General features: G+C 40.3%; 1 protein-coding gene across 2 annotated transcripts; it reads right to left on the bottom strand.

The window, feature by feature from the left end:
• Window positions 1-9,551: 9,551 nt before the first annotated feature.
• On the bottom strand, window positions 9,552-12,784 carry LOC123727324 (tyrosine-protein phosphatase non-receptor type 18). Of its 2 annotated transcripts, none has more exons than XM_045696130.1 (4): window positions 12,543-12,784; window positions 10,567-10,889; window positions 10,273-10,362; window positions 9,552-10,063 (listed from the first exon to the last, which is right to left on the bottom strand). In XM_045696130.1, exons 2-4 carry the CDS (start codon window positions 10,841-10,843, stop codon window positions 9,990-9,992), a joined length of 441 nt encoding a protein of 146 aa, XP_045552086.1. In that variant the 5' UTR covers window positions 10,844-10,889; window positions 12,543-12,784; the 3' UTR covers window positions 9,552-9,989. The 2 variants fall into 2 exon arrangements, with proteins under 2 accessions (XP_045552086.1, XP_045552085.1); XM_045696129.1 differs by lacking the exon at window positions 12,543-12,784 and adding an exon at window positions 11,689-11,983.
• Between the last annotated feature and the right edge of the window lie 298 nt (window positions 12,785-13,082).

Here is a 13,082-nt window from a genome sequence, read left to right as displayed (position 1 = left end):
AGTTTACATACACCTTAGCCAAAAACATTTAAACTTTGTTTTTCACAATTCCTGACATTTAATCCTAGTAAAAATTCCCTGTTTTAGGTCAGTTAGGATCACCACTTTATTTTAAGAATGTGAAATGTCAGAATAATTGTAGAGAGAATTATTTATTTCAGGTTTTATTTCTTTCATCACATTCCCAGTGGGTCAGAAGTTTACATACACTCAATTAGTATTTGGTAGCATTGCCTTTAAATTGTTTAACTTGGGTCAAACGTTTCGGGTAGCCTTCCACAAGCTTCCCACAATAGGTTGAGTGAATTTTGGCCCATAACTCCTGACAGAGCTGGTGTAACTGAGTCAGGTTTGTAGGCCTCCTTGCTCGCACAGGCTTTTTCAGTTCTGCCCACAAATGTTCTATGGGATTGAGGTCAGGGCTTTGTGATGGCCACTCCAACACCTTGACTTTATTGTCCTTAAGCGATTTTGCCACATCTTTGGAAGTATGCTTGGGGTCATTGTCCATTTGGAAGACCCATTTACGACCAAGCTTTAACTTCCTGACTGATGTCTTGAGATGTTGCTTCAATATATCCATATCATTTTCCTCCCTCATGATGCCATCTATTTTGTGAAGTGCACCAGTCCCTCCTGCAGCAAAGCACCCCCACAACATGATGCTGCCACCCCCATGCTTCACGGTTGGGATGGTGTTCTTTGGCTTGCAAGCCTCCCCCTTTTTCCTCCAAACATAACGATGGTCATTATGGCCAAAAACTTCTATTTTTGTTTAATCAGACCAGAGGACATTTCTCCAAAAAGTATGATCTTTGTCCCCATGTGCAGTTGCAAACTGTAGTCTGGCTTTTTTTGTATGGCAGTTTTGGAGCAGTGGGTTCTTCCTTGCTGAGCAGCCTTTCAGGTTATGTCGATATAGGACTCGTTTTACTGTGGATATAGATACTTTTGTACCTGTTCCTTCCAGCATCTTCACAAGGTCCTTTGCTGTTGTTCTGGGATTGATTTGCACCTTTCGCACCAAGGTACATTCATTTCTAGGAGACAGAACGCGTCTCCTTCCTGAGCGGTAGGACGGCTGCGTGGTCCCATGGTGTTTATACTTGCGTACTATTGTTTGTATAGATGAACGTGGTACCTTCAGGCATTTGTAAATTGCTCCCAAGGATGAACCAGAATTGTGGAGGACTACCATTTTTTTTCTGAGGTCTTGACGGATTTCTTTAGATTTTCCCATGATGTCAAGCAAAGAGGCACTGAGTTTGAAGGTAGGCCTTGAAATACATCCACAGGTACACCTCCATTTGACTCAAATGATGTCAATTAGCCTATCAGAAGCTTCTAAAGCCATGACATCATTTTCTGGAATTTTCCAAGCTGTTTAAAGGCACAGTCAACTTAGTGTATGTACACTTCTGACCCACTGGAATTGTGATACAGTGAATTATAAGTGAAATAATCTGTCTGTAAACAATTGTTGGAAAAAGTTATTGTGTCATGCACAAAGTAGATGCCCTAACCGACTTGCCAAAACTATAGTTTGTTAACAAGAAATTTGTGGAGTGGTTGAAAAACGAGTTTTAATGACTCCAACCTAAGTGTAACGTCCGGCTTCAACTGTGTGTATATACTGTATCCAATACTATTCTACTGTATCTTATTCTATGCTGCTTTGACATTGCTCGTCTATATATTTTTATATTCTTATTCCTGTCTTTGCGATGAACAGCAACGCTCCCCATCCAACCTGACAGAGCTTGAGAGGATCTGCAGAGAAAAATAGGAGATACTCCCCAAGTACAGGTGTGCCAAGCTTGTAGCGTCAATCCCAAGACTCAAGGCTGTAATCGCTGCCAGAGGTGCTTCAACAAAGTACCGAGTAAAGGGTCTGAATACTTATGTAAATTATATATTTCAGTTTTAGATTTTTTTATAAATGTGCAACAAGTTTTTGCTTTGTCATTATGGGGTATTGTGTGTAGATTGATGAGGGGGAAAAAACAATTGAATCCATTTTAGAATAAGGCTGTAACGTAGCAAAATTTGAAAAAAGTCAGGCGGTCTGAATACTTTCTGAATGCACTGTACAATTCTTTTAGAGTTCCATTTGCCCTGAACAGCGTAAATATATAAGAAATAATTAATGCAATGCTATTCTAATTCAGCAATATGCACCGTATGTGTGGGAGTCATAACCTATCAATGATGTCGTCTGTCATTCACCAGTGATGAGATTTGATGTCAACCACCAGTCAGCAACAAAGCATTCCACTTATTCAAATCATGTGGCCAGTAATAGCCTGTTTAGGAGAAATGACACCTGCAATCCCCCACTGCACTAAACACAAATTCAGCTAAAGTACATTAGGTATCTCCACAAACAACTTTTCTTTGTTATGGTTTAAATTAATAGCCATGGATGCATTTCTATTTGTCAATGTACCGAGTATACCAAACATTAGGAACACCTTCCTAATATTGAGTTGGCCCCCCCCCACTTTTTGCCCTCAGAACAGTCTCAATTCATCGGGGCATGGACTCTACAATGTGTCGAAAGTGTTCCACAGGGATGCTGGCCCATGTTGACTCCAATGCTTCCCACAGTTGTGTCAAGTTGGCTGGATGTCCTTTGAGTGGTGAACCATTATTGATAGACATGGGAAACTGTTGAGCGTGAAAAACCCAGCAGCGTTGCAGTTCTTGACACAAACCAGAGAGCGTGTCAGCTACTACCATACCCTGTTCAGAGGCACTGAAATATTTGTTCTTGCCCATTCACCCTCTGAATGGCACACATACACAATCCATGTCTCCTTCTTTAACCTGTCTCCTCCCCTTCATCTACACTGATTGAAGTGGATTTAACTAGTGACATCAATAAAGGATCATAGCTTTCATCTGGATTCACCTGGTCAGTCTATGTCATGGAAAGAGCAGATGTCCTTATTAATGCTTTGTATACTCAGTGTATGTGGGCCTTCATGAGGCCTGGGAAGTGGAACCATATAATGCAAAACATTTCATTCTGTAGTATGGTTTTCTAGGTTGAATCACACTCATTGAGTTGATGGGATTGGAATTGGACCAGTCCAGATACAAAAACCGGAAAGTTCCTAAAATAACCCTCGGTTTGGGTTGGGTGGGTTAGGAATGACCAAGTAGCCTGGCTCGCATTGGTAGCCTCCCTGTCCCTGTAATCCAGTTGGAGTTTGAGCATGGCAGGTTTGGCCTCGTGTACTCCCTCCCTCTGTAATTGTGACTGTCTCTAATTGAAGCCACTTGAGGAAGACAGCCCTTCCTCCTCAGTTCCTCGACCACACTGGGCTTTCGGAGGATGGTGCCCTGCTGAAAGCCGGGAGATGTGAGCAGGGGAAATGCAGGACCATGAACCTCCAGAGCAGATGAAATGTCCATGTGGTTTCCTTTGAAAAACACAACCCTCATCACAGGGACCCCAGCATCTTTACTGGAACCACCCTCCAATCATATTTGGTGTGGGGTGTTCTCCCCAGTTGTGTTAGGTTTACATTTATTTTGTCTTGGGAACTACAAAAATACACTGCACCAATGAAGTTTCTAAATATAAGAAAAGTATTATTCAGCAGTCATAGCAAAGTTCAATGGATTCCTCCAGAAAGGTTGTTATGTCTGGAGATGTCATTGCAAACAGATTCCCACTGAGGACACACAGTAACTAATTCTATCAATCTAATTACAGTTATTTTCGTATTCAATGAGCATTGATTCATAAATGTACAGAATATTCTGATATCAGTCTACAAAGCATGTCTCTGTTATCATGGGACAATGATAACATGCCAGATACAAAATGGAAACCAGAACGGTATTGGGAGGCATTTTACATACAGGCCTATGGCACATGGTCTCTTTAGTACTGTATATGATCTCAGTCCAATTCTGTAATATTCATTTACCATTTCATAGAATAAAATAGTCTAGGTGGTGTCTGTCCTTTATGATGATGTCAGGTTCTCCCTGGAAGTATCCTTATTAATTAGATTGCATACATTATTATCAGACTTTTGCAAGAGTGCAGTTCAGAAGCATTAGTCCCCTATGGGTCCTGTCTTCTCGTGGGGTTGGAGCGGGGCCAGAGTGTATTAGAGAAAGACACTTCTTGAGTGTTACACAGATATATTGTTATGTTGAGGGACCTATGATTTCTGCAGTTAAACTTCATTAACCTCAATATGAATAAATTATTTAAGAAACCATTAATACTTTAAACTCAGCCTTTGAAATAAGAAATGATGTTGGCAATTTCAGAGGCTGGAAACATCTAACGGACAAAGTTAATTCCACATGCTTTAACATTACTCTGTGCTGTAGTCAGCCTGAGAGCCTGCCTTGAACTGCACTCTACCCCCTGGAAGCCACCACTGCCTCCCAGTGGCTACAGGAATGCAACAATCAAACAAATTAGTTATTTTTTTGTAGGCAGATACACATAGGGCTCTATTCAATCATAGCAAGTTGTCTAATGTCTCCAGGGTAAGAGAACAACATTTTATTGCACTGAGAGAATATATGTTTGGATGATTTAATAAATTAAACAACTCAACATGTCATCCCCAGCTCTGCTGTAGTCAGTCTTTGCCAAACGCTCAGCTGTACTAGAATATTTTGCTGGTACAGAAGACTACCTACAGTATATATTTCCATTTTAACACAACACACCCTCTTGTCCCCAATAGTTGTTGTCCTGTTTTCGCAGTAATCACAATTTCCAAACTATTTGTCTTCAGTCAAAATCACAAGATGTGAAGCTTTCTTAATTTCCCAGAAAACCATGCTTGTAGTTACTTTTGCGAGTTCACCTATCATAGAATCTTATTTTCACACCCCAAAAAAAGTTAATGACTATTTGCATTTCCAAGGATCAAACTGAAAATAGCGCTCCCCTGATGTGTATCTTTGTAATACAGTAGTAGCCCCGTGTAAAGAAGCAGGCAATTCTAATTGTTGTGAGGCATAACCACCTTCACATCAGGGGCTTTAGGTTGTAAAAGTTTGAAATGTTCATGACACACACACACACTCTCGTTGGTTTTACTATCCATGTGGGGACCAAAAAATCTATTCCCATTCAAAGTCTTATTTTCCCTAACCCCTAACCCTAAACCTAATTACACAGAGAGAGAGACTTGGCAAACAGAAAATGTCACTACTACGGAGAAGGAATGTACGTGTAAATTGATGCCTACTCCCTGTTAATTTGCTCAAGTCACCATAAAAAGGGTTGCAGCATGCATGACAATGCCCCTTTCTATTGACTGCTGGGTGGTTAGGCCTGTCCCCAGGCTGCTTCTTCCACAGCACTGCAGCTTTAGTCCCATGAGCCTCACATCTGGCCCCTATAAGCCACTGCAGCTGTTTGTGAAATCATGTGTGTAGTTTAGAGGATCCAGACCACAAAGAGTCCCCTCGTTCCCCTAACCACAGCGAGGTGGAAAGGAAAACTGGTACATTTGACTGTTTGAGCCTGTATCTCATGAAGGTTCTCGTTAAAATCAAGCCAGTAGTCCTGTTTCATTGTAAATATGTATTTTTAGGCCTTTCATGCAGTGGTTTATGTGCTAATTTCCTTTCAAATGTGTGATTGCTTGGGTTCGTAATGGAAAGCAACTGATCTCAAACTCTTAAAATGTGACATGAGAGAACACTTATCAAGTGTGGCGATACACAGTAAAAGCCAGAAAAGCACTATATAGCTGCTTCTCATAGTGCATTATATCACTGCAGTTTACAATAGTGTACAATTTCCATTGTGTTGTTTTTATCTTATTGCAAAAAAATTAAGTAAACTTCAAGATGGAGCTGAAACAGTTGCTAAGCAACACTTTTTTTGTGCTGTGCCCCAACAGCAGTATTCACATTATTCCAGTCGGTGGGATATTCCAGGGGGGAAATAACTTTTCGGTTTGCATTAAACGCTGCATAGATATCTGGGGAAGTTCTCCATGCATTTTTCTACCAGATTGACAAGAAATTGCTTGTGGCAATATATTGAGTAAAACTCATAACATGAGATGCAGTATTTTACAGTATACAGCGATATTGTGAATACTAGTGTAGGTGGTACTACTAATAGGCTAGAGAGAAAAAATAATTATTGTTCATATAGAGATAATAGTAGTATGAAATGTATGGCCATACTTATGTATGATGATCAATAAAGATGGACTATGCTCAGGGCATCACAGTAGATGGACAGTAGGTAATGGCTGGTATCAGTGATGGGTTGAGTGGCAATTTGGTAAGCAGCTGTTTTTCACTGATACACAGGCCTTTCCACTTGAATTCCAGTTCATGCATGCCTGTGGTCTCCTTTCCACTCTTTGAGCCAACACCCCAAGTCTTGGAGCTGCATCAGCAAAGCCACTGCCACGCAACACACTCACTGTGCCATCCCCCCACTTCTGCTATTTCAGAAAGAGCTGTACTTTGTAATTGGAGAGAATGAGTGAGTGAGTGAGATACAGAGATAAAGAAAGTGAGCGAGAGAGAAAGTTACAGAGGAAGTGAGAGAGAAAGTGAGAGAGAAAGGGAGGGAGAAAGAACACAGTATGTATAAGTTTCAGGGGTAGTATAATTCATTTTAACCACAGTTCCTGCCTGCACTACCAGCATCCTTTGCTGTAATCATTGTACACTCCCAAACCTCCTACACCCCAGCTCTTTGCCCCAGACAGTCCAACTCATATGCATTCTCAAACTGAACTGGAGAGAATTCAGTTAGCTTGATGCTCGCCTCTAGCCTGTAGCTTAATCCCATATCAATGTATTAATCAATAAACATATCCAGTGGTGGTGACATTTGCATTACAGTTTGAAGTCTAGGGGGGAACTGACAAAGGCACTAAGACAGGTAAACATTGTATGTTGCCCAGACACTGTATGAGACAATCCTTAAAGGCCCAGTGCAGTCAATAATGTGATTTTCCTGTATTTTATATATATTTTCACACTATGAGGTTGGAATAATATTTTGAAAATGCTGATAATGTCCTTTTAGTGTAAGAGCTGTTCGAAAATAGTGTCGGAAATGTCAGCCTGTATTGGTGGGATTGAGTTTTGCCCTGCCTAGTTAATAGACCAATAAGAAAATGAGTTCCACATCTCTCTGCCAATAACAGATAGTTTTCAGTTTTCCCCTCCCAACTCAGACCAATCCCAGACAGTCCTGGCAAAAATCTTGTTAGAGAAATTGCTCTTTGCTATGAAGATTTTTTTTGTTTCTTTTGGATCATTTTAATTGAAATCAGTCACAGTAAGGTACTTAATTGTTACTCAAAAATGATTTGATATTGAGATAAAAACGGCTGCATTGGACTTTTAAAGATGCACTGTCAGTCACTACACATTCTGTAGCTACGACGTAATCCAGTGGACTTTCTGTGGGTCTGGAAGTGTCATAATGTCATTATGTGGATTTCATTACAGCTATTGAACTTTTGCCTCTTTTCACCAGAGTCCAATCCTGCCAGGTATTTAATTGAAACCAGCCTCTTCCCCTCTCTCCCTTCTGTTTTACAGCACTTTGACACCGGTCCAACCCAACTCCCTCTCACCCCTTCATCCCTCTACTTACCTTCTGGCTCTAACCCTCAGCAGCTCAGAGCAATATACATCCAAAACCCCTATTCATTCTATGCCAACACACATATTCACAAAGGCCAGAGTTGATGTTGTAATCTTCACCCTTCACCCTCCCTCTCCCTCACACTCATTTTCGTACCGAACAATACTGTGTGCAATTGGATTCGTGTTATTTTTCTTTATTCATGTGGATATGGATTTATTTTCATTGATATTTGACCTAAAAGATAGGAAAGGTCTTACTGTAAAATTGATTTCTCTGAATGTATTAAATAGTAATTGAAGTAAGAAAACAGATGGGTAATGAGATCAGATGCAAGATATGGACCAATCAATATTTTTCCACGTAAAAAAGCCTAAACAAGTCAGGATCAATTTCTAAGTGCCTACCCTACACGCTCTGTGTCTGTAGTTTACACAATGGCCACACGCTATGGTTGACTATTTAAATTTAGCTTGGTAATAACGTGAAAAATGTGTCTTAGGAGAGCAGTTTTACACCTAATCTGCATTTTACTCACTGGAAACATTAAGAATCCTAAGAGATCAACTACAGAATGACCCACTTAGACGAAATAGAACAACTTCTGCCACATCCATACTGAATAATAAACTGATACAAATAGAACTTGTGGCATTTTAACGTGATGCTATCCAGATAACTACTTTTCTTTCTCTGATGTATTTGCACACAAAGCAAATATGTCCCACTCAGTATGACAGTTACTGTACGATGTAGAGGCACATTTTGTTCTGATTTATTTATGAGTTTCTGTTAGGATGAGATTCTATTGATCCCCTAAGGGGAGATTTGATATCAGCCGTCGATACATCAGACACACCAGCAAATAAACATCAGAATAGGTCTAAATATGCATTCCGCTTTAGTGCATTTTAATGTGTGTGTGTGTGTGTGTGTGTGTGTGTGTGTGTGTGTGTGTGTGTGTGTGTGTGTGTGTGTGTGTGTGTATGTGAAGCTGAGTGAGGGGTTGCTATGAGATAGCTGGAGGCTTGGGTTGAGAAGCCATGGCAGAAGGTCATTAGATTCTCATTTCACATTAGCATCTGCTGAATGGGATTAGCCATCCAGCCGAGTTTAAACCCCTGACATGCCACAGGCTCTGCCAACTAGAAAATGGAGTGGTCATTAGCAACACCCCCTCAAGTGTCTCTTTTTTTTCTGCCTAAATCCAATACACTCTCACTTTCTGATGCTCCTCCCAGCATTGGGTCTCCATGGATGGGGTAGAAAAAAAGATGTTATTGTGGGCAAGTTTCTATAGGAACATGACATAGGACCACACATTTCAACTAGTGGCTATAATTGGTTAGATATTGAAGTGTATTGCAGACTTAATCTCTAGAGACTGCTCCCAGTTTCTTTTCTGCAGACAGAGTATAAGCTTGGTATCTGGAAGATACAAATGTTGATTTCAGTGTATAAGAAGCTGGCTTTCGATTGATTTCTGTGACTGAAACATCATAGCAGCACAGCCAAAAGTTCAGAGGTCAATCTTCAAAGCTGCACAGAATGTTCAACAAACTGTTTGAGTACAGTACACAGTTTACTGTGATCACAAGAAAATTTATTGTATCTATCAAATCAAATGTATTTATATAGCCCTTCTTACATCAGCTGATATCTCAAAGTGCTGTACAGAAACCCAGCCTAAAACCCCAAACAGCAAGTAATGCAGGTGTAGAAGCACGGTGGCTAGGAAAAGCTCCCTAGAAAGGCCAAAACCTAGGAAGAAACCTAGAGGGGAACCAGGCTATGAGGGGTGGCCAGTCCTCTTCTGGCTGTGCCGGGTGGGGATTATAACAGAACATGACCAAGATGTTCAATTGTCTACATGTAAAAATCTACATGTACACTGCAATGATTGTGTGGTACACAGGGCTAATACAAAAATGTATTTCAAAGAACCTTGAAGAAATTGTTGTCTTTATTGTAAGTCCTTGTTACCAGCAATTAGTAGACATCAAAGCAATAAAGCATGAGTCTACCTGTGAAAACACATTTTACAATACCTGAAACGTGAATAATGAAAAAAACGAATTCTCTCCTGTTACTATAGTGCCATCTGTTGGTTACTACAATTACACTTCAATCGGTAAATGGTATTCAAAACCAATACTTGTCTCAGAATTGAAAGTTGTTTAATATAGTTCTTTCATTAGTAATATAAATCACAAGATCTGAAAAATATACGAACTCAAAAAGGTTACAAAAGATAGATAACTGTATTTTAGTGATCACATACAGTAGATGTTCACAGCAAGTAAAAATAAATAGAGCCCATTCCCATTGCTTGTCAAACATGAATGAGTAAAGATGTGGCCAGGCCTGGTATATGGCTGCCGTGTCATCTCTCCGCACGACTCCATTCTGCCGGGGGATCCCGAGGCCCTTTGGGTTTTTTAATGCGAAAGTTGAACTCTGAGGGAAAGTTGAGAAGTGTGGTTGGAATACTTGACGACACCTGCAAGTGCATCTAACAGATGACATAGTCTTGTTTCGACATCCAGTCGCAATCATTTTACTCATGAGATTCTGAGGAAATGAACATTACATTGGGTAGCTATAATGGCTTTAGATACAGTATATGACAATGGACAACATTATTAGAAAGACAAGCAGATATTCACCCATGCTACCAGGAGTGCAGCTGTTGGTCATGCATTTGATGGGATTTGAGACATATTCATAGTCATCTTCTGTCGAGGAATAACGCTCAGCTAGAAAAAAAGCAAACGATAAGAATCAGTAAGACATTTTCCACATAAACAGTTCAATATGGCTGTCAAGGAATTGTTACTGGCAAGAAACCTGAAAGTATTGGTCACTAGATCTAGATCGCAATATTTTGTGCAGGGCACTAATGACAAACAAAACCATAGCTGGCCTCACAGTCTCCAAACACTGCCCTGAAATTCTCTCACCTGCGACCAGCTCATAGCCACTCTGGTCCTCCACTGCCGAGGCCTCAGCTAGCCTGTGATTGGCTAGTCCGGCTGTGTCATAAATGGGTGCGACAGCTGGTGGCGGTTTGGCTGGTGGACACCTGCTCTTGACCATGCTGTAAAGAGCACCGACGTGGCATTTTGGGACGCCCAGCTCTTCGTTGTCATAGTAATGGAGAGCGGCCAGAGGGGGGGTGGAAGAGGCTGGTGGCGGGAGCTGTTTGGACTTGTTGACCACGGCATATACGTCATTCATCTTCTGTTGATGAGGCCGAGGCGCTCTGTACTGCACATTACAATTTCTAAAGACGAGTAGATATCAATATCAATTCCACAAACAGCAAAAAGCAAAAAGATACAAATATAGACTTGTTGTTTCTACCCTACACACCAGATGGTCATGACTATTATATATATATATATATATATATATATATATATATGAGACTGGATTTTCATTACCAAGTCTGTTTTCTTTTGGAGCATCTACAGCGGATCTTTACTAGTAGGATAGTAGAAATTAAGATTGATAAGGAATTGCAGCTTTACCATGATGATTTCCTACTAACTATATTATTGTTTACAGAGAAATAGATCATTTTTCTCTGAGCCTGTGATGCGAGCTGAGGGATTTTCAGTAGCAGTTTAACATATGGGAGGGAGGAGAGAGGGTGTGAAAGTGAAGTTTAACAGCCCCGTTTGTCACTTCCTCTGCAACATGATGAATGTTTAGTAGTACAAGCATGGTGAAATCCTTCTGCTTCATTAATCATAAGGACATTGTGTCCTAAAGTTCTGTTAAATGTTAATCTAAAGCTAACTGGATTAAAGTCATGTTTTATTCAAGATCATCAATGTGTACCACAACACAGTATTTCAATATACAGTACATATTTCAATATTGCCAACAATTTGCTTAACTGTCAAGGCAAGGTAGGTGTGTATATATTGTAACAATCAACTACTATGAAATAGTACTACATAACTTGGTGTTGATAAGCCTATGTACACTTAAACGTCATACCCTACACACCCAGCATGTAAAGTACGCAAACATAAAACTGTTGTACTGCCAACTAAAATAGAAGACCGTGAACTCACTTGAACAAAACAGGAAGCATTCTTTCTTCCCTTGTCTCGAAATTCTCGATCTCTCTACGAACCTGAGTCAACTTCCCCCATTGTAATTGAGCACCTTACTGTGGTATCATTACCTCAGGCTGCTTATTAAAGTCACAACTGTTGTTGTAATACAATCATACAGTATAGTGTACAGCAAGCAGTTTATCAGTTACACTGGCGGGCCCGGTGGCAATACATTTATAAATGCTTTCCTTTACTTGGAAGAGCTGCAGTGTTGGATAGCCTTAGCCAGCTACCTAACATAAATAGCATTCCTATCTGTTTGAGTCAGGTTGTTGAGTAGGCTAAATTATCTCTCTCTCTCTCTCTCTCTCTCTCTCTCTCTCTCTCTCTCTCTCTCTCTCTCTCTCTCTCTCTCTCTCTCTCTCTCTCTCTCTCTCTCTCTCTCTCTCTCTCTCTCTCTCTCTCTCTCTCTCTCTCTCTCTCTCTCTCTCTCTCTCTCTCTCTCTCTCTCTCTCTCTCTCTCTCTCTCTCTCTCTCTCTCTCTCTCTCTCTCTCTCTCTCTCTCTCTGCTCCTTGTTTAAAACTGTAAACTATGTCTTGCTCTCTATTTGAGTCAACTACTCACCACACTGCAGTGCTACACAATAGTGCTACCCTAGAGATTGCTGTTGAGGCTACTGTAGACCTTCATTGCAAAACAATGTGTTTTAATTCGTTATTTGGTGATATATTTAGTATAGTTTTATCTAAAAATTACAACTTTATGTTTCACTATAAAAATAAAAATTCACTGAGTAGGATGGTCCTCCCCTTCCTCCACTGAAGAGAAATTAATTTGTTTCAAAGTTCATGTGTCCATGAACTCCTACCTTTCTGCAAGTGTCTGAGCGCTGGCTGATGTTGTCGGTGGAGATGTCTTCACAGATGCAACACAATCATATAAAGGTTGGTTACTCTATTCAGAACAAAATCAACAGTACATCAGAGAGTTATAGAACTCCCTTAAGTTCAGGCACTGCTCTGTCTGAAAATGGGTGAACAATGATTTCAATGCGCCAGCACTACATATAGAGGAAGCATGCAGGCTGGATGTTTCCTGCTTAATATTTCTCTTTTTTTCCTAACTCAACTCATCACATTGAAATCTCAGAGAGAATTGTAATACAGTATGATCTGATGAAATGGATGACACAATGGGTTTTTGTCACAGAAAAACTCACACTGGCAGCTGAAGTTATTTTCAAACTGTGTCAGCTTTGTCCTCATGCAGCTTTCTGACTGCATCACAGACATGCCAATAATTACCATAATCAGGGGTTGGGAGTAACTGATTACATGTAATCTGATTACAAAAACCGGTAACTGTAGTCGGTTACGTAACCGGCAAAAATATTGTCATCAGATTACAG

The sequence above is a fragment of the Salmo salar genome, chromosome ssa15 (assembly GCF_905237065.1).
Source record: "Salmo salar chromosome ssa15, Ssal_v3.1, whole genome shotgun sequence".
NCBI classification, from domain to species: domain Eukaryota; kingdom Metazoa; phylum Chordata; class Actinopteri; order Salmoniformes; family Salmonidae; genus Salmo; species Salmo salar.
The sequence above is the reverse complement of the archived record's forward strand: the minus strand, read 5'-3'. Positions and strand labels throughout refer to the sequence as shown.